Genomic DNA, 23257 nt, shown 5'->3' with positions numbered 1-23257 from the left:
TTCCTGCGACAGCCTTCCTCCTGGGGGACAAAAGTCTAATCTGAGTGCAGACAGACTCACCATGCTGCACCTCCCTGTGCTCAAGCTCCTGTCTGAGCTGCTGCTGCTGCTCCTTCATCCTGGCCAGCTCTTGGCTGCTCCCTGAGCTGAGACTGTGCAGCCTGCTGGCCAGAGCCTCCAGTCGCTCCTGCTCTTGAAACACTGCCTTCATCTCAGCCTTCAGCTCCTTGGCACTGCTGAAGTCGTTACCTGCAGCGGTGAGCCACAAAAACACGTTATTGCCTACACCTCTCATTAATGAGTGACTTATATTAATGGTGTAATTAAATTAAGTGAATGTACAGTGAAACCCTTAAGGTTGAGCACATTCCAGGACAATGGTCATCCTCTGATGTGTTTGGATTTAGAATTCATTTTGCTTAATGCTTCCGGGCTTCGATCTTCACCGGGCAAACCGCATCAGGGAGTTATCGGGGAAAACAAAAGGTGGCGGGATATGCTTCTATATCAACGAAAAATGGTGTACTGATGTCACGGAGCTCAGCACACACTGCAGCCCAGATTTAGAGTCACTGTTTTTGAACTGCAAGCCATTCTACTCTCCTCGTGAGTTCGCATCTTTCATTCTCGCCAGTGTTTACATTCCTCCTCAAGCTATCACGAATGCCACACTGCTAACGCTTGCTGAAGAAGTAAACGAAAGTGAAAGAAAACACCCAGACTCACCCCTCATTATTCTTGGGGACTTTAACAAAGCTAAACTCAACCACAAACTCCCTAAATACAAGCAGCACATCGACTGTCCTACCAGGGAAAATAACATTTTAGACCACTGCTATACTACGCTAAATAACGCATACCGTGCCATATCTCGTGCAGCTATGGGCTCATCTGATCACTGCTTAATTCGCTTAATACCGACATATAGGCAAGAACTTAAATGCGCGAAGCCTACGGTGAAAACATTGAAAAAGTGGACCAGCGAAGCAAAGATAGAACTTTACAGCTTCCTGACGGGCAGGACACAGCAGGTGAGGCTGGGGGACACCACCTCATCTACAAGCACCACCAGCACCGGGTCGCCCCAAGGTTGTGTCCTCTCTCCGCTGCTCTTCTCTTTCTGCACGAACGACTGCACCACAACGCACCCGGCTGTCAAATTCCTGAAGTTTGCAGATGACACCACAGTCACCGGCCTCATCAAAGACGGTGACGAGTCTGCATTCTGCATATCGACAGGAAGTGGAGTGCCTGGAGCTGTTGTGCGGCCGATATAACCTGGAGCTGAAGACGCTCAAGACTGTAGGGATGATCGTGGACTTAAGGAGGCACAGCTGCCCCTCACGCTGTCCAACTGCCCTGTGTCAACCATCTAGACCTTCAAGTTCCTGGGAATTACAGTCTCTCAGGACCTAAAGTGGGAGATCAACATCAACTCCGTCCTCAAAAAGCCCCAGCAGAGGATGTACGTCCTGCGGCTTCTGAGGAAGCACGGCCTGCCACAGAAGCTGTTGAGGCAGTTCTACATAGCAGTCATCGAATCAGTCCTGTGTTCTTCCATCATTGTCTGAATTGGTGCTGCTACAAAGAAGGACAAAATCCAACTGCAACGGACAATCAAAACTGCTGAAAAGATTGTCGGTACCCCCCTACCCACCTTTAAGGACTTGTACGCTGCCAGAACTAAGAAAAGAGCATGCAAAATCCTCTTGGACCCTCCAAATCCTGGTCACCACCTCTTTCAGCTCCTTCCCTCAGGTAGACGCTACTGATCAATGCAAACTAAAACAGGCAGCCATTCCAACAGCTTCTTCCCCCTTGCCATTAGCTTCTTAAGCAGTTAACTTACAATTCCACTGCAACATGGTGCCAATTCTGTCTTGAGTTTGTTGTCTCATTTCTGTCGGGCCAATTCTAAATTACTCGTGCACTCACTGTAATAGTCTCACCACACTGCACTATTTGCATATATATATATACCAATACTGGCCACTCATGTGCCTGAGTAGCATCTGCAACATGTACACAATCGACACTGTCCCAGATTATTGCACTCCTAGTCACTTTAAACAGTGCTCATTTCCTGACGTCTCTGTGCCCTTTGCACAATGGTCATTACACCGGACTATTGTTCTATTAGTCACTTCAAACCACTCTAATTGCTAGAGGACTCTTCACATTTTTGCACATTGTCAAAAAAATAAATAAAATTGTACCAGCATTACCACATTACTGGTAACCTTTTATCGTTCAGTGACTTGAGTTTTTTATGTCTTTATGTCTCAAAAGTGTTCTCTATCAATTGACTCTCTGTTGTCGTACTAGAGCAGCTACAACTACCGGGGACAAATTACCTTGTGTGTTTTTGACATACTTGGCAAATAAAGATGATTCTGATTCTGAATTATAATGTAACTGGTGTCAAACGTGCAGAGAGTTTATTGCTTGTGAGATGAGTAATTTTGTATAAAAAATACAAAGCTAATTTTCCAGCCTAGATTACGTTATTTTATTATTATTGTCAACTCATTGCTTTATAATTGCGAGGTTCTGGGTTTGAATCCTGGTTTGGGTCGTCCTGGGTGGAGACTGAATGTTCTCTATTCTCTGTTCTCTATGCTTGCATGACTTTTCTACGCGTACGTCAGGCTTCCTTCCACATTCTAAAAAACATGCATGTTAGGTTAATTGAAGACTGTGATTGCCAATAGGTATGAGCGTGAATGGTTGTTTGTCCATATGTGTCCTGAGATTGGCTCAGGTCCAAGTCCAGGGTTTCCCCGCCTCTTGCCCAAAGTGAGTTGGTAAAGGCTAAACAAAGTAATTAGATGCTCACTGAGCTGTAGTCTTATAAGATATGCTGAAGTCTTGCATTACATAATAAATGGATACATAATCAATTTTTGTTTTGGGCAAATGTGGAGGTTCCACTGTAAATTAAGAATGTATGTACATTGGAGTAAGGGCGGAGTCACCTGAGATGGCAGCCAGTTTGGCTTCATGCAAAGCTAAGAGCTGAGTTTCAGTCTCGCTGACTTTCCTCCTGAGGCTGCTACCCAGCTTCTGACTCATGACCACCTAGAGAAAGAAAAGAGCCGGGAGTGGGAGGTTAGTCACTAAAAGGCACATGGATCCCAAGGATGCACGGTTCATTTCCAGCTCTGTTTCCATTTTCTTTTGCAACTAATTCTTACAAGACATCAATTCGTTTCAGTTCTTCTACGGTGCCTCTTCTTTGAATACAAAGCAGACCCTGATGTTTTACATGTCTCTAACCTTTAGGAAGACAAAGACCTCTCCGCCTTTCATGTGGATGTGTGCAAATGTGAAATCGCTTTAGCAGATGCCATAGGAATGTCAGAGAGGACAGAGGCACTGAATGTCCTGCGGGACATGACACCTCAGCTTTTGCAAGCTGATGGCTACTGATAAAACCTGTCTGGCCTCCATCAGCCCTTTAAATTTCTGTTTTTATACAGTGTAGAGTCGACAGCCAGATACAATCCCCATGACGCAGCTCTCATCTTTTGAGGAACTATATTCATGACTCAAAGGGACGGAGCAGGATTTGCCTTCGTGTTCCCTTCTTGAACCTGACACAGTTTTATGCTACACTTTGAAAAGGCTGTCAAATAAGTTGTTTTTCTAAGGCAGAGCATCTCCTGGGAGTCTTCTTCACACAGAAATATAGAAATCCACCAGCCTTGCATAATTCTATTTAAAGTTTACATTGAATGGAAGCTGCTTTCATCATAAAGGGAATTTATGTCACTCGTGATTTAATTTCAAAACAGACAAATTTGAAAGCAAAATATACTTTTAATAAACTGATTTGTTTTTTAATTAATCATTTTTTAATATGAAGTGTACCAATAAACTACCGGTAATCATTTAACGTCAACAAAGTGCAGCAGCGGTGAAAGTCTTAAAAAATGTCTTCTGAAGAACTTTGGGAGCACCACCAACCATTTAATGATAAGTTTGTCAAGAACACAGAAAAATTTTAATTGTCTTTATAGAGCTCCCCAACTTTTGTACTGCACCACACCCTTTCAACGTCCAATCATCCCTCTTTGCAAATGTTTACTGCCTCTGGTGTTTTCCACATTAAGCATAGAGATCAGTAAGTGAGAAATGCAAACCTATGAGGGGCATGCAAGGTCACTCTCAAAGTGAAACTGTGACAGATCAGACTTGCCTGATAACCATAAAGAAGGACTCGAGTTGGTATTCATGAAATGATGTAGACGAGGTACCACTTAACAGCAATAAATAGGTTAACAATGGAGGTATAAATAATCTGTTAGTAAAAAATAACAGTTATGCATGACTTTCTCGCTACTACCGCACTGAAATGTCGGATCTACCATCACCAGTTCTCATAAATAAATAACTGGTACCGAAAGAGATGCTACTTCTGTTATCCAGTGAGTTATGTAGGCATACTAAGATCCATCCATCCATCCATCCATTTTCTGAGCCGCTTCTGCTCAATAGGGTCGCGGGCGTGCTGGAGCCTATCCCAGCTATCAACGGGCAGGAGGCGGGGTACACCCTGAACTGGTTGCCAGCCAATCGCAGGGCACATAGAAACAAACAACCATTCGAACACACATTCACACCTACGGGCAATTTAGAGTCTCCAATTCCTGCATGTTTTGGGGATGTGGGAGGAAGAAAACCCACGCAAGGCACGGGGAGAACCTGCAAACGGGGAGAACCTGCAAACTCTACACAGGCGGTGCCGGGGATTGAACCCCGGTCCTCAAAAAATATATAATAAAATAAACAAAGATGTAAGAAGGCTAACAGCTTTCTAATGACGTCCTGTTTCTAATGTAAACTGTGATAGTGTTCAAGACTTAAAAGGTTGTGATTTAAAACCCACGGTTGCCACAAACATTACTGTACACAGTCCATCAGGTTGTCACAGTGCCGTAGGACTCTGCTTTAGTTTTTCACTTTGCTTCTTTTTGTGCCGTAAGTGTTATTTCAAGTTTATTTTACGCTTAAACAACCTTGTTTAAAATGTAAGGTGATTTTTGGGTCCTGATTAATGCGAAGCGCTACCAGTTTGATATCCAATTCAAAAATAATAATAATAATAATTGATATTCATTGTTGTGGAGACACTAATAATGTTAACGATTTCTCACAATAAGTAACAACAATGACTTAACACTGCAGGAAACTGACATTTCAGTGTGCAACACTTTATTTCTATAAATCGCAATGTCCCATCACTGGTGAGCTATTCTTAGAACATGCCTGGACATAGTTGGGCTCAACTCAACACACAGTTTGGGCTCCGGTACCAGTCTTCTGGAGAGGGGTTGGACTCTCTTCCACGCTGAAGTTGCCCATTGGGAGAGGTGCCAAGCAGGTGTGGGCATACTAATTGCCCCCCGGCTCAGTGCCTGTATATTTGGGTTCACCCCAGTAGACAAGAGGGTAGCTTCCCTCCGCCTTCAGGGGGGGAATGGCTCCTGACTTTTGTTTGCACCTTTGCACCAAACAACAGCTCTGAGTACCCGTCTTTCTTAACATCCTTGGAGGGGTGCTAGCAAGTGACCCAGCTTTGGACTCCCTCATTCTTCTGGGGGACTTCAACGTTCACGTGGGCAATGATAGTGAGAAATGGAAGGTGTGACTGGGAAGAATCAATCTACAGTATGCTCCTACACTCACCTATAGTCACCAGCTGTGGGTTGTGACCGAAAGAACAAGATCACTGATACAAGTGGCTTAAATGAGTTTCTTCCGCCAGTTACACACACAAAGATTTTTCAATTAAAAAAATATATATATGTTTTATCTGCTACAAACCCCACACATAATGACAAAAAAAATTGGGCATTCACAGCAGTTTCGGTCGTCGTGTGTGGTGTGCTCTGAGAATCTCAACACAGGAGACCACACACAAAGATTCTATTGCACCGTCGAGCTTGAGGTCTCGCGTGATCACATGTAATCTCACAAAATCAAAGAATAAGAAACACTTCCAGATACGCGGCAATGTTTCCTGAGTGTTCCGGAAGGTTGCCGAAGCCGAGTGCCTTGTAAAATGGTGATGTCCTCAAAAATCTACTTGCTTTTGAAAATAGCTTGCTGTCTGAGAAACACACTTTTATACATAAAACAACATCGGGTAAGACATTTTGTTTTCATTCACGGTCGCTTGCGTGGTCCTCAGTCTTGGATGCTTCCTTAATTGGCTACATTCTGTTCCACATCATCATTCTTGGCGTGATGACTTGAGAGAAGTCAGCGTTCCCCACACACATTAAGAGTTTTGGTCCTAAATATTGAACACGTACATTATTTAAGATTGTTGGCCCCAACCTGTTCCGGACCCTAAACTTGGAACGAATGCACTCTTAACACACATCAGACCTAAGGATAATATTATAGGATAATCCTATAAGACATACGATTGTCTGGCATTTGACTTGGTTGGTCTCCAATTGGTCTCCAATTGTCTTTATGTGTGTATCGGGCCTTAGAGATAGGGTGAGAAGCATGGTCATCTGGGAGGGGGTCACAGTCGAGCCGCAGCTCCTCTGTATTGAGAGGATCAAGATTAGGTGGCTCGGGCATCTGCTTAGGATGCCCTCTGGATGAGGTGGACGGACGACGGACGGACGGATGGAGAGAGGGTGGGAGGAAGGGAGGAACAGAGGGGTGGAGGGGTGTGGGATGGATGGATGGATGGATGGATGGATGGATGGCATATACAGTACTCCTGTGTTCCTCTGTCATGAGACTTATATTGGATATTGTATTTCGAGTCTATCTACCGCCATCACTGGCTCCCTAAATGTTATGAAAGCTATTATAAGGGCTTTTTTCCCCAGTTTTTTTGTTGTTGTTGTTGTTAAGGCAATCCAAAATGCAATGGAGTCTTCCTTGGCCTGTGCTATACTCCAACATGTATTTTGGCAGACCAAGCAACAGAGAGAGGTGCTATAACTTCAGTGACTGAAAAGTTTGAGCACTCTTGACTTCTCGTTTTTTGTCATGGAAAAGAAGATGTCGCACAGATGCATTGCATTATTTTAACATGATACATTCAAAACAACATATTCTGATGATTCTGACCCTTCCACTACAATCATGGAGAGTTCACTGCCTCATCAAATAGAAATAACCACATGAATACAAACGCTGACATATTGTATGCAGATTTCTCAAGCTGAAGCTGATGCACAGCACAGCCTTTCAATTTCAACATGCTACTCATTTGAAATTCATACACATTCACTCATTTCCCCCAAAATAGTGCCTTACTTTGGCAGTAGCTTCCTTGATCGATAGATTCAATGCCTGCTCCTGTTCTTGGAGTCTACAAAAGGAAATAAAAATGTTACTGCACAATCAAATGGGTAATTTAATTGTTTTGTTTACTTCATCTACAAATGATTTTGTCTTGCATCTGCCCATCTGAAGGTTATCATGGAAATGTTATCATTCAAGACAGTTTCTGACTTTCTTAAGGTTGAGATAAAAGTTTTATTGCACTTTTCACACAGCAGTGATCCCTCTACACACTGAAGAGGTGTTTGACACAGACCAAAGTTATTGAGCATTGAGTCTAAAAAATTGTATTGTCGTGCTATTTATGTTAAATAAATTAACTCAACCACACAAACTCATCCAGCATGTATAATACACTTCAGTGATTCATGCTTTCCATTTCTATGGTGAAAAACATGGGCCTTATTGACTGACCTGTTACTGTAGATTAGTGTGTGAAACGTTAAATGATATTTCAATGAATGATGTCATTACTGAGAGTAAACATGTAAACATGACCGACTAGTGAGGTTGCATGATTCGATGCTTGCGACAGTAGTAAGCAGTAATAATTTAGTAGCTAACAAAACAAAGCATACAATAGCAGCATACATACATCTTGGGTTTTTTTAGGAGCAAGTTGACGGTCATCTTTCACCAACCGAGGAAAAAAAATCTTGATGGGTTTGACCTGCTCTTTTTTTCCATAAATGCAAAACTGCAACACAATCATCTTGCTGACCTGAATTACAGCACATTGAGATTTGCAGCTGAATGCCCAATCTGGGTTTAAAATTTCAATCAGTTCTGAGAATAAATGCATTCCATCTGAGGTGAGAGTATGTCAGATATGAAATTATGCCAGTGATGGTGGGTCACACCACCAGGAATGTGATCACTATAATTTACGTCTTTCTAATAAGTGGCGAGACAGAGGCATCCCAGAGTGCTCTCTTGTGAGCTATTACCATTCGAGATGCAAAGTAATCTTTTGCATCTGAGGAAAAACATGAGCATTTACAGCAGTTTCAAGCAGCTATGAGAGAAGAGTTCTTGGGGATGTAAAAGAATAGTGTCCCTGTACAGCATATTCTCTCTACATCTGAAATGTAATCATCCATCCATCCATCCATTTTGTGAGCCGCTTCTCCTCACCAGGGTCGTGGGCGTGCTGGAGCCTATCCCAGCTGTCATCGGGCAGGAGGCAGGGTACACCCTGAACTGGTTGCCAGCCAATCGCAGGGCACATATAAACAAACAACCATTCGCACTCACATTCACACCTACGGGCAATCAAAATAAAATTAAATCAATCTAATATTCACACGACAGTACTATGGGACACATTTTTGACTCGCTTATATACATGTACCAAACATTTTATTTGGTACGCCTGAGCAATCCATTGAGATCCAAGTTTATATGAGGAGTGTCAGAAAAGCTCCAGGACTGGTGTCATAAAAGCTATATTTCAAATCCAAACTACTAGTTTTTCCCTTCAATGTATTCTCCCCGGAGTGTGACACAATTCCCAGCCTTCTTTGCCACACCTGCAAGCACTCCTGGAAGTTTTCGTCTGGGATCCTCTGCAGCTCCGTTGTAAAGGCCATCTTGATGTCATCCACATCTTCAAATCGGATCCCCTTGATCGTGGGAAAGAGTGAAAATCACATGGCGCCAGGTTCAGTGAGTCGGGAGGTTGTTCCAACATGGCGATGTTCTTCTCAGCCATGAACTGGCAGATGCTCAAAGCGCATAGTATTGGTGTGAACCAGCCAGAGTTGTCCTATGGTACAACTCTCGCCTCTTCTCAAGCACTGAACGAAGCAAAAACTGCAGCTCTTTGGAGAAGTGCTGATTGATCGTCTGGCCCAAATTTAAGGGGAAAAGTCGTAGTTTGTACTTGCCCTGGAGCCTCGTACACATTCTGTGCTCCAACACATTATTAACTAAATCGGGTGTATGTTGTGTTATCGTGGTGAGTGTATACTTTACAACCAATAGTAGGCGTAAAATTAACCTCTTCATAGCCATTTAAATCGATATGTGCAACACAATACCTGTTTTTCTCTTTATTTTTAACTTGTCTCCGGACATACTGTAGTATGACTTACTGGCAAAAGACAACTTCATTACAAAAACACTGTTCGATGAATATGACATGAATGTATCAGGGAAGGAAGACTCCAGCTCTGTACTGACATATAACCAACTAAACATGCTCATTTGATCATGAATAATATGACACACGTTAACATGTATGGGCGGCTGCCTGCAGAGTTGTCACCACAGCTGACAGTTCGCTAGCACCTTCATCAGGTAGCTGACAGTACTGCAGGAATTGTTCCAACTGTGAGGGGTGAGGGAAAACTGAGCTACGGACATCTGACTGAAGAGACAATACTGTTGCTCGTTACTCTTGAGCACCAGCTTTTAGGCTAAATATTCAACACTTATTTTCTCCAATAGTTCTTTTTAAAAATGTGATCCTGATATCACATACTGTGGAGTTTAGATGTGCAATTTGTCACATCCCTAACATAACCAAAAATTTATATATTATCTCACCTGAGCATGGAAGCAGGAGGAGAGACCGAGATCTGGATGCGGTTCTTAGACATCACAAGATCATGAAGGCTTTGGCTCATGTCTTGGAGCTGGGCCGTGGTGCAGCTCCTCAGCACGGAGCCCTCCAGCTCCTCAGCCTCCATGTGCTGCTCCTCCTGTTGGATCTGCTGGTCCAAACATCGACTGCGATCCTTTAGCTCCGCCAGTCTCTGCTGCAGTTCCTTGATTTCCTCCTGCATTGAAATCATGTACAGAACTTCACCAAGCCACAGTCGGATTGTGTTATTTGCATTCTCAATGCTGGTATTTGAGTTTCACCTTAACCAAAAGTGTAAAAAATAAACATCTTGGAGGAGATGTCAATACACTGAATGTGACCTTCCTATAAAAAGGCTCTGAACATTTAATTTACAGTTTTGGGTCAGATACTGAGCAGCACTCGTGGTTAGCACATCTGCCTCACAGTTCTGAGGTGCGGGATTCAAATCTTGGCTCTGGCCTTCCTGTGGGCAGTACTCATGTTCTCCCTGTGCTTTTGGTATTCTCCAGGTACTCCGGCTTCCTTCTACATTCTAGCTGGCGACCAGTCCAGTGTGTAGCCTGCCTATCTCGCCTTGGGATACGCGAGTACATATACCAAGTATTGGGACCGGCCTTATTTCAATGTATCATGTACTCCTGAAGGCTGCCGATACCCGCCATTGATACTTAAGGCAAAAAAAATCGGACATCGAGTAAGCCCTCCTCGCCAGTAGTTGGTAGTATACTGCAGAGGTTTGACACGTCGGCAAATCATGTGCATGAGAAAGTGTTAGAGGTTAGTAAAAGAGAACAAAGAAAAGTCGCGGGTATGTGGGTATAACCTGTCGGCCGTACAAACCTCTATTGCCCTGTTCTTTTATTCTGGTCGAGGTAATACTTCAATGATTAGGCCAGAAGGAAAGTTTAACAATTTATTCGAAAATACAAAGTCAAACAATAAGGTTGGAGAAGGTTCAGCGCTGGGTTCTCCTGCACGTGGCTCAGAACAGCATCCGTACGGAAGCTTGGACCTGCTTGTTTTGTGGCCAAAACTGCTTCCCGTCGTGACGTCATGCAGTCTCGGACCTATCCTAGCTTCGCCTCAGTGTATGAGGTCCATTCGGAAATTCAGTCCGATGCTCCCATCGCGCCCCGAGACCGCAGCACCCAGAGACAGAGCGTCCTCCACTTTCTATACCTTTACTAATAAACGTGTTGGCTATTGCTAGGGATACGTCAGTACATCCACCATATTGAATGTGTCAGTTTTACTTGTATCGAGTGGCACACACACCAACAACGCTCTGAGTTCCCGAAGGTTCCAGGATGTGGAGAGTGCGCCCGGAGTGAACTTCCCAATACACCCTATGATGATATGATGTTGTGTGTTTGTTGTGTCGGTGCAATTAAGTGTAATGCAATTATATATTTATAAGGATATCTCAGACATGCAAACACCAAAGGCATGAAAAAGGTGACCAAAAAAAATATTTTAGGAGGGGTCTGGGGGGAATCCCCCGAGCCCCCGCAGATTTTTTTAAATTATTATTTTAACATAAATTAAGCAATCTGGAAGACTCTAACGATTACAATAAGACAAAATAATAATAATAATAATAATAATGATTATTCACGCAGAAAAACTTATTTACACCGCTCAAGTACATGTTGATGTACAAATTTAAGATTATAATTAAATTTGCCTCATTTCTTTCTTTCTCTTTGCTTTTTTGTTCTGACCTCCAACTTCAGCCAGGCCCATCTCTATCTGCACCTGATGCCTGCTTCAAGCTGTGCCACATGAATAGCATCCGCCTCTTTAAGCACTCTCATTCTGGAAAAGAATTGACGACAATCATTGTCTGTTTCACTTCATTTTTCACTGTTACCAACTTCAGTGGCAAATCACAAACGCATCCTCCAGGAAAATATTAAGCACAATATTTTTCTGTTTTTATTGGCCATTTCTGAATTCGAAGTTAGTTCAATCTGTGTTGTGACATAATCCTTAACAGCGCTCTAACGCTTATTACATTTAACATTAACATCAGTAAACTAATTAGATAATTGTAGCCGCGTTTCCTAATTAATACAAAATGTACTAGCGGATCAGCTGTTGTCGCCGATGTTACGTGTGCTTTGCGGTTCCACTTGGGACCACAACCGGGGCCCCGACCCGCGGCACCTCAACGCGAAAATACAAAAGACCAGCGACACAAATACAACACTGGCTGATCTGATGAACAAAAATGTTGCTAAAACTTATATAAGAGTAGCAATAGAGGATGTCCGCTCCAGAGGTGGGTAGAGCAGCCAAACATTGTCCTCAAAAGTAAGAGTACTGTTACTTGACACTAATGTGACTCAAGTAAAAGTAAATAGTACTCCTCCAAAAAATTACTTGAGTACGAACGAGTAAAAGGTACGCAGTGAAATTATTATTAATTATTAAGATAGTGCCAGACAAGTACTACAATACATAAAAGTAATTGTTTTTGTTCGTCTAAATATAAACAAGAATAGCGCGTCGTTGCCTTCAAGGTAACGACGACCGTCCCAACACGGCCGCCACGTACGCATGACAATAAGGGGGGCAGGCTTATCTAGTGTGAATACGGATGTCCGGGAAGCCCAATGGAAGACGTTGTGTGAGGTCATGTGACTTTCTTATGTCGTTTGATTGGCAACTACTTTTGTCGGGTGCGCGGCAAGCTACCCAGACGTGCTGCGCGGGGCAATTCGTCGGTCACGTGATGCAATGCGGCCGACAACGCCCGCGCAACAGCGGGCGTATAAAGAGGCATTAAGTGTGCAGCCAGTAATTCCTATCAGAAGAAATTAAGCTCTTTGTTCACAATTATCTGCTATTGTGTTAAATTAAATTTTACGTACCAAAAATACTAGTGGTATCGGTACTCTGTATCGGTGAGTCCTCGAATGAATAATGGTCCTGGTATCAGTCTGAAAAAAAGTGGTCCTATCGACCATCCCTACTCTCACCCAAAGTAAGCTGGGAAAGGCAATGGCTCACCCCTGACCGTAATGAGGACAAGTGGTGTTGAAAATGGATGGCTGGGTTAGATATTATCAAATTAAATACAATTCTTGAAAAATATTTGACTCCAATTAAATGGCGCCTCTCACCTAAGGTTAGCTGGGATAGACTGCGATGGATAGATGGATGGATGAAAAAAAATCTAAAGATAAAAAAAATCCCTTAATATTTCATAACTTTAGTTAACAATTTAGTAACAGATTCCCCAACTACAAACACGGACACAGCAGGAAGGTATCAAAATAACTTTTCAAAACAGAGACTGGGCTAACCATAGCAGTGGTACATTACCTGAAGAATGGAGCCACACTAATTTCATTCAGTTGATTGTTTTGTGCAAATTCTGAAGGGAAGGGGAAGAAGACATAAATAAATTTGACAAATCTGGGTTTACTTTTCCAAGCCATACCAAGTCGTGCTGAACTCTTAATGCTTGGATGAAAAGGGGTTTCAATGGGATCATAATGTGCTGTAAGGAGTATTGGTATTAAAGCATTAAAGATGCAAATTGCACAGATGAGGCATTAATGATATTTAAAAGAGCTATGACAGTCTGTGTGCTATTTGAACTAAAATTACCTCGACTGTTCGTTTTTCTTGTATGAAACGATCTCGGCTGCGCACTGCGTCCGACCGCTCTCCTGCATCGAATTCTGCTCCTGATCTGCTTGACAAAATAAAACACAGTCACCTCTGCAAGCTTTGATGGAAACAGAGAGCTTGGTGTCTGACAATGCCCCCAAGGTCATCTTTATCATTGAAAGTGTTTTCCTCAATCTCTGTGTCAGATGGGGGTCATCTAAAAAGAAAGATGAACTGCATGCTAAGCTTTGACTTGTTTTGCTTTAGTGTGACGTGTAGTCATTTCAAAACAGCATATCTGAGAGAAAAGGGAAACACGAAACTATTGTGTTTGCGCTTTAAGCTACATTTCAGGATGTAAGCAGCAGAGCCCCTGCTAGATTTCCTTCCTGTCACAAGAGTTATGTTGCACAAATCTCTATCTCTGCCTGGTTTTAGAACATTTACTGGAGGGAAGAACATCCTCTTGAACAGGATGAAAAAAACATTTGGACTATTTTTATCCGAAACCATTGATTGTGTTTACTGTGATAAAACAACAACTGAACACATGACTCTACATATGTGCATAACTATTCAGTTATGCACATATGTAGAGTCACGTGTCAAGGTCACAAAAGCAGGTCATTACTGTGTTTACACGAATACAAAGCATTGTTTTGTGCTGGTAAAAGAGTACGAATAGTAGCGGACAGATCACAATGTTCCTGTCTTTATTAGACTTTACTGTTGTTACTTTGACATAGTCATTTATAACAAATTATTTTAATGTCTATTCTGGGAACTGGGAACTTGAACTTGCGAACTGCATACAAATTTTCAGGAATAAATGGAAGTCTAGAGCAGGAAGGGGAACTAGTGGTTACCACGTCTGCCTCACAGTTCTGAGTTTCAGGGTTCAAATCTCAGCTAAGGTGGCTTAGTGTGTGGTGATTGCGCAATTTCCCATGTTTGTGTGGGTTTTTGCCGGGTACTTCTCTGACTCTCCTGTATATTCAGTTTAATTAAAGGCTCGTGTCCATACTGTAGGGTCGAATATGAGTCTGAATGGCTGTTTGACGATATGTGCCCTGCTTTTGGCTAGGAATCAGTTCACGGTTTACCCAGCCTTTCGCCCAAAGTCCCCTCAGTCATATACTGCAATTCACTTGCAACCCTAATGAAGACAAGCGCTACAAAAATAGATGAATGGAAAATTAGCAAAATTGAAGTGCAGTGGAAAAAAAAGAATTCCTGCGATGAGTGTGTCTGCGAGTGTGTCACAAATGACTGACACTTCGTAAATCACAAGGTTACTTGTATATCTTAGGCCTGGTACACACAAAGATCTCAACAGTTTTGGTTGTCGTGTGTGGTGTGCTCCAAGAATCTCAACACAGCAGACCACACGCATCAAGATTCTATTGCACCGCCGATCTCAAAATCTCACGTGATCACACGTGAGCTCGCAAAACCGAAGAAGAAGAAACACTTCAGGATACGCGCGGATGTCTCCCCAGTGTTCCCGAAGATTGCCAGAGCCTTGTAAAAAAGACCCTAAATTGCCCGTAGGTGTGAATGTGAATGCGAATAGTTGGTTGTTTATATGTGCCCTGAGATTGGGTGGGGACCAGTTCGGGGTGTACCCCGCCTCTCATCCAGAGTCAGCTGGGATAGGCTCCAGCACGCTCGCGACCCTAGTGAGGATAACTGTTATGGAAATGGAGTTTTGGTAGTAAATATTGAATATGTTCATTATTTAAGATTTTTGGCCCCAACCTTTTTCGGACCCTAAAATCGGAACGAATCCACTCTTAACATACATCAGACCTAAGGACAATCTTATAGAATAATCTTACAAGATTTAAGATTATCTGGCGTTTGACGTGCTTGGTCAGGAAGGGGCAAAATCGGCACAAAAACAGGCCAACTGTCTTTATGTGTGTACTGGGCTTTATTAGAGGCACAAGATGGAGCCGGAGACGGCTGATTTTTTTCACAGATCATATTTGTACTACTGTCAAGTCTAAATGACTGCTTCAACAAAGATAACAACAAATGTTTTTTAATTGCAAACTCCCTCTTTAACTACTTACTTACTACTTTTATATATTCCACATCCATGCTTTTGTTTAGACAATCAATTAAAGAATTTGCAACTTTGAATACTATATTTGCAAAATTTCCAGGAAAACTTCCAAAGGAAGGTTTCTGTAACATGTCCTAAAATCTACTGACAAATGTCTTCAAAAGTTACAATTAATTTGTGGAGACTGGAGTGACCGGTAAGCGTGGTTCTGCACATATTATTAATATACACATCAGACTCCTTGGTTGACTGACCTGGGCTGACTGCTATCTGCCCTGTGGAGGGCGCTCTGCATAACCTCTCTGAGTCTCTGGAGGAACAGAGCCACGCTGGGCTGTCTGGACGGTAAACCCAGCTTCAAAGCTCCTCGCTCCTTGTACAGCTCCTCCAGCTTTTTCCCAAATCGCTCAGCTGGAAAGGCACACACACACACATGCTCAATCTTGAACTTCAACAATACAGTCATACCAGAAGGTAAATGTGGACATTGCATGGAAGTATTTATTTATTGTATTTTTTTTGGCCTAGATTTGTTGATATAACAAGACTGCAGACATCATGCCTAAATTAAAAATCGGATTATTTGCACATTTTCACATTGAGAAATTAACAAAAATTTATCATTTCATATCTGTAAACAAACATAAATCCATCCTTTCTCTACACTATTGTTTCTCAACTGTTGTCTCCCTGGGACCCGTATTTTTCTCTGGTCGCTAAATTGCGACCCACTTACAGAGGTTAGGAACAATGAGGAATGTATTGTTCAAAAAAAGCCTTTGAAAACATGAAAATCATATTTTTATTATTTTAATATTTTATTTTTAAACAACAAGTTGCGGATACTGTTCATCATCCTCTAACCGGTCGGACACCATGCTGCCCCCACTGGGTGTCACTGTAGTTATATAGGGTCTCTATAATCATTACAAACAGCAACAATTCCGCTTTAAAATTTTGCACAGTACTGTATGTCCTCTGCAGTGCAACTACTTGAAGGTGAAAATTATGACGTTTTCAGAAAATAATATAACTATTTTTTTTTTTTTTTTTATATCCTACTCTTTGGTTTTCAAGGCGTCCTGATGGCTTTACTATTACATGTAATAGGTAGAGCTGGGTGCTTTGGGAGTACATATATCTGCAGGAGGCCAAGAGCAGATGTTGGTGTAGCTATTTCAGTCACAAGGTCCAAGAAATAGGTCAGAAATGAGACCTTTCCTCTATGTGTCTCTTGGTCAAACAAGGTCTTCAAAGTACAATTAAATCAAAAATCAAAAATCAAATCGTCCTAGCCTTGGTCAATTAAATCATATTAGATTTGGAGACCCAGAAGGACCTCTCTTGTAAAGACATTTCTAATATACCTTACTTCCTAAATTCAGTTATATTAGTGTCATCTCGGTCTGTTTCTGTAAGTCACTAAAGTCGGTCAAAGGTTCAGTGTGTCATGACAATCTTTTAACTGTTTTAGGTCCAGAGACACTGCGTTATCACATTTCATCATTTTCTAAAACTAATTCATCTACCAAGAAATCCCCATCCTTTCTTCATCATCTTTAATATGGACATCAAAAGGTTTAGATGTCCACTATTATTAGAATGAACATGATGTTTGGTCTGGATATGTATCCCTTTTAGCCAGAAAAGGGCCCTTTTTTCTGTACTCTGACCTCCTTTCAGGAAATCTAATTAGGAGAGGCAATTACTGCAGAAAGAACAGATTGTGTACACAATTCTAATATCAATTTAAGCAAGATATTGTTTCATTCTGTACTTTTCAAAGCTCTACCCTGGTACAGCTCGCCTTATAGGCTGGCCTACGGATTGACTGAAAAGTTCACCTGCATCATAGTCATCATCCACAATGGCTTTTTGCTGCAGTCTCTGGAGCTTTAACATCATGGACTCGATCTGAGCAAGAAACACAGAATCACGAAGAATAAAATGACCAAGTGGTCCAGCGGGCAATGCCCTTTAAACAATCAGTGAAGGGTCAAATATTTGCGAAAGGATATTGACCGACAGATCACAGTGACATAATGAGGGTGAAATTCTTTAGTCAGATTAACGTTAAGATTTTTTTCCTCAAGAGATGGAAACATTCCATTGTGGACTATTATTAGGATGATATAATTTACTGTTTCAACTGCTTCTGCTCAATGTCAAGTTGGAGTTCAGAAGCAGCGACAGAATTTGTCACACTGTTAACTCAAGGGATTTTCAAATAACGACACATTTCTTCAAATGAAATTTAGGGTAGTATTACAGAAGTGTTATTACTTTTTTTTACTTTTTTTTAATGTGAATCTGAACTATTAAAAGCAGTTAGCTCAGGTGAGTTTAGCTTAGCATGACAGTAAAAGGAGGGTGACTAATTTTGTTTTCATATACTGTGAAGAATAGCTTGATTTCTCATCATGTACTCATGTCAATAACAATTTGAAGTGTGGTTGCAAACAAACCAAGTTGTAGCGACACTTGTTTTTTCTTTTCTTTTTGGGTTTCACGCTACACTAAGCTAGTCTGTTGCTACTTCCAGCGAAAACTAATTAACCTATTTCCAAATAGCAGGTTGCCATGTCACTGTCTTAAAGTAATTTAACATTAAGTTGACAGATAAAGCCAAATTAGTTTAGTTTTGTGGCTAAATTCAAATTTGAAAATGTTTGCTATGAATATTCCGCATTAATATTGCATAAGTAATTTTATTGTTACAATATTGTATTGTAATATTTTGCCAGACTGTTTGGGATCATAAGATCACACGCGGTGCATCCTGCCAATCACTTAAGGGTGGTATTAACAGGGCTCGCATTACAAACATAGAGCTATTAGTACTACTATTGACTAGAAACTTCAGTAAAAAGTGTGTCTTCAACCACCTTAGTGTGCGTTCGGTTGTTGTGGAGGCAGTTTTGTAGAACGTGATCATACTTCTTGATCAAATTGTCCCAGCCTTGGTCAGAAGAGGGTGTGGCGCTCTCGTATCCCGACGTGACTGAGGATGCAGAGGCGGTGTCTGAGTCAAGTGACAGTGAAGAGGTGATTTCTGTATCCAGGCACGGAAAGCCGCCATCGGGGACGGACGCTGACACCTCCCTGCTCCCCCACACATGTTCCCCCCAAAATCGTCCACCTAACGAGAGTGTCTCCCTTTCTTCATGGCTGCTTAGGTTAGAGTTGGAGGTGACCTGGGAGGACGGTTTAGACTCGGACTGATCAGGAAACAACGATGCTGGTTTAATTTGAGAGAAATTAGGCACTTCTGTGGCTTGAAGCTGCGGGTCACGTGCTGGTGTTGCAGGGGCCGTGAAAGTCCTGAGAGACTGTTGAATGAAACTGAAGCTGGAACTGAAAGACTCTTCCGGGGTAGCTGAATGCTGGAGTACTAGGCTGTGGTTTAACATGTGTTCACTCTTTGGTTGACTGGATGCACCACTGAAGGCACTGTCGTTGGGGAAGGGAAGAGGAATGTCATGGGAGCTTTTTTCAGGTTGTGCAATGTTCATTGGAGATATTTTGACAGCAGATGATATTATACCCTTAGTTTGACATCCACTCTTCCCATTCCTTATACAAATATCCCCATCTTCTCTTTCTTCCTTATCCTCCTCCTCCTCCTCATCTTCCGGATCATCAGTAGTGCTTTGTGGTCTGGACTGCTCCCCTCTCATGTAGCCAGGCCTCCAGTGGAGCCTCTTACGGCCGACGCTGCCAGCTGTCCCTGAGGCTCTGCCACCTGTCAACACACAGATTAACCATTAAGCTGGACAACACGGTCAAGAGGAAGATAAAAAGCGGCTCAGAGACAACATCGAGGACACGCTATGCCAAGAACATGTGGCGCTGAATTACTCAAGAATGTGAATTCCCATCATTGTTCAAACTAAATGGGCTTCGTGTTTGAAAATAAATACACAGCCAGATGTGTGAGAGTTCCCACGGTCCTGCTCCAGCTGTTGGGAAATACCAAAAACATACAGACATCTCCAGTTAAACCACACTTAACCAGCCAGCTGAGAGAGTTGAATGTTTTTATTTTAAAGCAATACCACTGTAGAACAGACGTTCAGACACTTTGGTGCATACCTTTTGTCATCTGTGCAGAACATCCATCCATTCATCCATTTTCAACAGCGCTTATCCTGGTTAGGGTCAAAGGGCGCTGGAGCCTATCCCAGCTGACTTCGAGCGAAAGGCGGACTCCACCCTGAACTGGTCGCAAGTCAGTCACAGTGCACATATAGACACGGACAACCATTCGGACTCACACCGTCCCTGAGTGGGAACTGAACCCACGCTGCCCGCACCAAAGTCAGTCGAGTGTACCACTACACCATCAGTGACTGTGCAGAACACCGTACACTATATTGACAAAACTACTGAGGCACACCTCTTAATCGTAGTCATCGCTCATGAATTTGACAAAGTTCTTACCAAGATATTTTGAACAATTCTATTGTTTCTGGTAACAGTTTGGGGGTATTTATTTTCTACACCTTTTTTATTTTTTTATTTTCTACACCATCCCAAAGGTTAAACACCTTTGGGATGAAATAGAACAGAGATTGTCACCTATCCGAGACCTCTGACACATTATACAGTATTAGCCTCCATGTCCACTTCCTGTAAGTATAACAGCCAGGCATCCCAGTACTTTTTCTCCTCTTAGAGCAAATAACATGAATAAGTCCTGGCACTGTAACTCATAAATTGTGAAGGTCATTCGGGATCATAAAAGTCTGATTGAGGCAAGTTGATATTGTGTTCACTGTTCATGAAATACTGCAATGGTTTGTTAAAACTACTGCCACAACTGTACCCTTACTTATATAGTGGTGAGTTGTGCCTTGAGATAGGAGTTGAATTCATTCCGTGACCACGCTCGTATCTCAGAACACTCGTATCATCTTTCCCCAATGAAATGAACGGAAATGCCATTAAGCTGTCCTAGTGTCCCCACCAAAAAAAATCACATATTTGTGTTTGTATTCATAGTTTTTAATAAGGAAAATAGCACTTTATAATATTTTACTTTATAAAAATATAGAGAAATACCATAATCAGATACAATATAAAGAATTAAACAGTTTGTGCACCATGGAATGCTGCAATTCAAATAATTGTGTTACTTCTTCTGATGTGCACCGGGAGGCAGTATAATACAGTCATAAAGACACATACGAAGAAGAATAGTACGACTGCTAGTTATGTGACTCAGTAGGATGCTGTAATATTAGTCATTTTTCATAGAGGATAAAAAATATAATCCTTGTGAGTTGGGGCTTCACAATTAATCACATTTTAATTGGGATCTAGAAAGATATTTACATTTAAAATACAGCTTCTGCTGTATATCTAATCAAGCACTTTTCCCAACCACCAGGGGGAAAACACATGATGTTTTCTGGACTTGTTTTGCATGCAGGGCAAGTGACGTTAAAGATAATAGCATATTTATTCAGTTAGCCCTTTTTTTATTTTTGGGTAAATTTAAATATAATTTATTCTAAAATGATAATCCATTCATTATAAAGTTTGATTTTGCACTGAAAACTTTACATATTGTTTGTTAATAAATGGTGCAGTAAGAATACAGATGTTTTTCTTAACATGATGAATAATTGTGATTAATAATCTTGATTACAATATTGATCAAAATAATCATGATGATCATTTTGGCCATAATCGCGCAGCCCCTACTGAGAGTATTGTTATATTATCTGTCTACATGTGTTGCTCCATCATTTGTGTTCAAATATCCCTTGTTAAAAGGGTTCTAAAACAGCCACTATAATTGCTAACCGCACGTCAATGGCATTTTCCATTCCTGTATATGTCAGCAATAACCTCGCTGGTAATTCTTACGGCTGTTTGGTTGTTTTAAATATGATTCTTTAAATATTACAAATATAATATAAATATACCGTAATATACATGTATTTAAATATAATTCCCTGTTTTATGTTTAGTTTGACAGTAAACTTTAAGTGGGAATGGCAATATACAGCTTGAAGCTTATTTTGTTCACTATTTGTCAAACTGTTGCTTATTCTGAAGTGAGTTGAACTGAGTTCTTAAGTTTGCACACGCAAGTCAATGCAAAAAAAATCGCCAGAATGATGCCTCACATCTTGAAAAACTCGTAAGTTGGGTCACTTGTATGTCAAGGCACCATTGTGTATACATATTAGTATATAGACATATTTTCTTTGAATTGATTTTAATAAAAATAAAAGATATGTTTCCCATTACATTTGATGCAGTTTAATAACTTCAAAAATTGTGGGTAAAACCATCACGTTCATGCACATGAACAAGGAGAGGTTTTAACCAGTTGTAGGCCCTTTTTAAAAACAAATTTTCTTGGCTACAGGGTCACAAATATCTCGTATTGCCACACACAATTGGATTTAAAACAAATCTGTCCAAAACTCAGTTTGTAATAACAAAAACCTACGTTTCCGTATGGACGAAAGGCCAAAATGTCAACGAATTGATCAAATGGAAATGTATGTGTGGGCATAGCCTTCATCTGAAAGAGGATCATGATGATGAATAGTGGCTTGTCCTGACACCTGCTCCACATGATTATACATGTTGTGTGTAGGATTCAGCGACAGACACAAGCTTTAATGGCCCGAATCAACGGGCTCTTTCTGTGCAGCTGCACTGTTCCCTTTTATTTCTGATTTCTCTACCCAGCGCCCACTCTCACACATTCTAAAGATACGGCGGGACACACTGACATAGACTTTTGTGCTGGACACAGAGGGGGCATTCTGTCATTGCAACACCCTTCTTGAAAACTCAACTATAAAGTCATTGTTTAACAGAATAGCAATTTAAAGTGATATATGGCATTTATATTTGTCCACTCTGACTGGAACTAAAATGGCAAGTTATTACGGGCATTATAGAATAACCACAGCACAACCCTGTGACCCGTCCCCATGATGTCAATGCTCAACCATGCCCATGTGACTGTGGGGAGCAGAGGCAACAGGAAGCACCATTTAGGGGAGTGTTGGGATATTACACTGAAATAGGAGAGTAAGTAAAAGGGTTTGCTCCCACTGTCCTCTCTGTCCACTGGGACCTCAAACTAAAGCTCAGGTTACTGCGTCTTTGTAAACGTGGCCACTGTTCCATAACAACTTATGTAACTTAACGCTGAGTTCTCAAGTCTAACTCGCCACCATGTGTTGTGATAATATATGCATCGCTGTATGGAGTAAAAAAAAAAAAAAGAACCAAACAAGAGCTAATATAGCAAAAGGGGAAGGGCTGTTGATTGCTGTGAAATAGCCATACTTCGATTACACAAAGAAGGTTCTTCCCAGTAAAAGGAAGGAAATGCCTCAGGGCCTCTTGTGTGTTGTATGTCTTTGATAAAGCCTTTTAGAGTTAGGACATTCACTGTTTCCTGCTTGGATTTTAGTTCAAACTATTTGCAAAGAATCCCAACAGAAAAATGAAAAAGGAAGACACTCACCACAAGTGACTCCCACATTATCACAAATCTGAGTGTAAGTGATTGCATGCCCAGAACAAGATTTGACCAAAATACTTGTTGGTCACTGTGTTTCAGTAAAATGGGGCCTGATTATTTACCTTTGCAGATAAAAGACACCCAGTTTTCAGGCCTCATGTTAAACATTGTGTCC

At 41.5% G+C, this 23257-nt stretch overlaps 1 protein-coding gene across 7 annotated transcripts in view; it reads right to left on the bottom strand.

Annotated features, from left to right (window-relative positions):
* The window catches only part of disc1 (DISC1 scaffold protein), a 57868-nt gene that overhangs the window by 29763 nt on the left and 4848 nt on the right, over positions 1–23257 (bottom strand). For 3 of the 7 annotated variants that reach the window (XM_061689889.1, XM_061689891.1, XM_061689892.1), the window contains 9 exons: positions 18473–19329; positions 17432–17501; positions 15842–15998; positions 13517–13601; positions 9862–10094; positions 8844–8936; positions 7288–7342; positions 2976–3078; positions 61–249 (listed from right to left, as the gene is read on the bottom strand). In XM_061689889.1, the coding sequence (XP_061545873.1) occupies positions 61–249; positions 2976–3078; positions 7288–7342; positions 8844–8936; positions 9862–10094; positions 13517–13601; positions 15842–15998; positions 17432–17501; positions 18473–19329 (1842 nt within the window). Of the gene's footprint in view, positions 1–60; positions 250–2975; positions 3079–7287; positions 7343–8843; positions 8937–9861; positions 10095–13516; positions 13602–15841; positions 15999–17431; positions 17502–18472; positions 19330–23257 lie in introns of those variants that run through there. The other 4 variants (XM_061689893.1, XM_061689894.1, XM_061689897.1 and 1 more) reach the window with 3 other exon arrangements.

This window comes from Phycodurus eques, chromosome 11 (genome assembly GCF_024500275.1).
Source record: "Phycodurus eques isolate BA_2022a chromosome 11, UOR_Pequ_1.1, whole genome shotgun sequence".
NCBI classification, from domain to species: domain Eukaryota; kingdom Metazoa; phylum Chordata; class Actinopteri; order Syngnathiformes; family Syngnathidae; genus Phycodurus; species Phycodurus eques.
The sequence above is the reverse complement of the archived record's forward strand: the minus strand, read 5'-3'. Positions and strand labels throughout refer to the sequence as shown.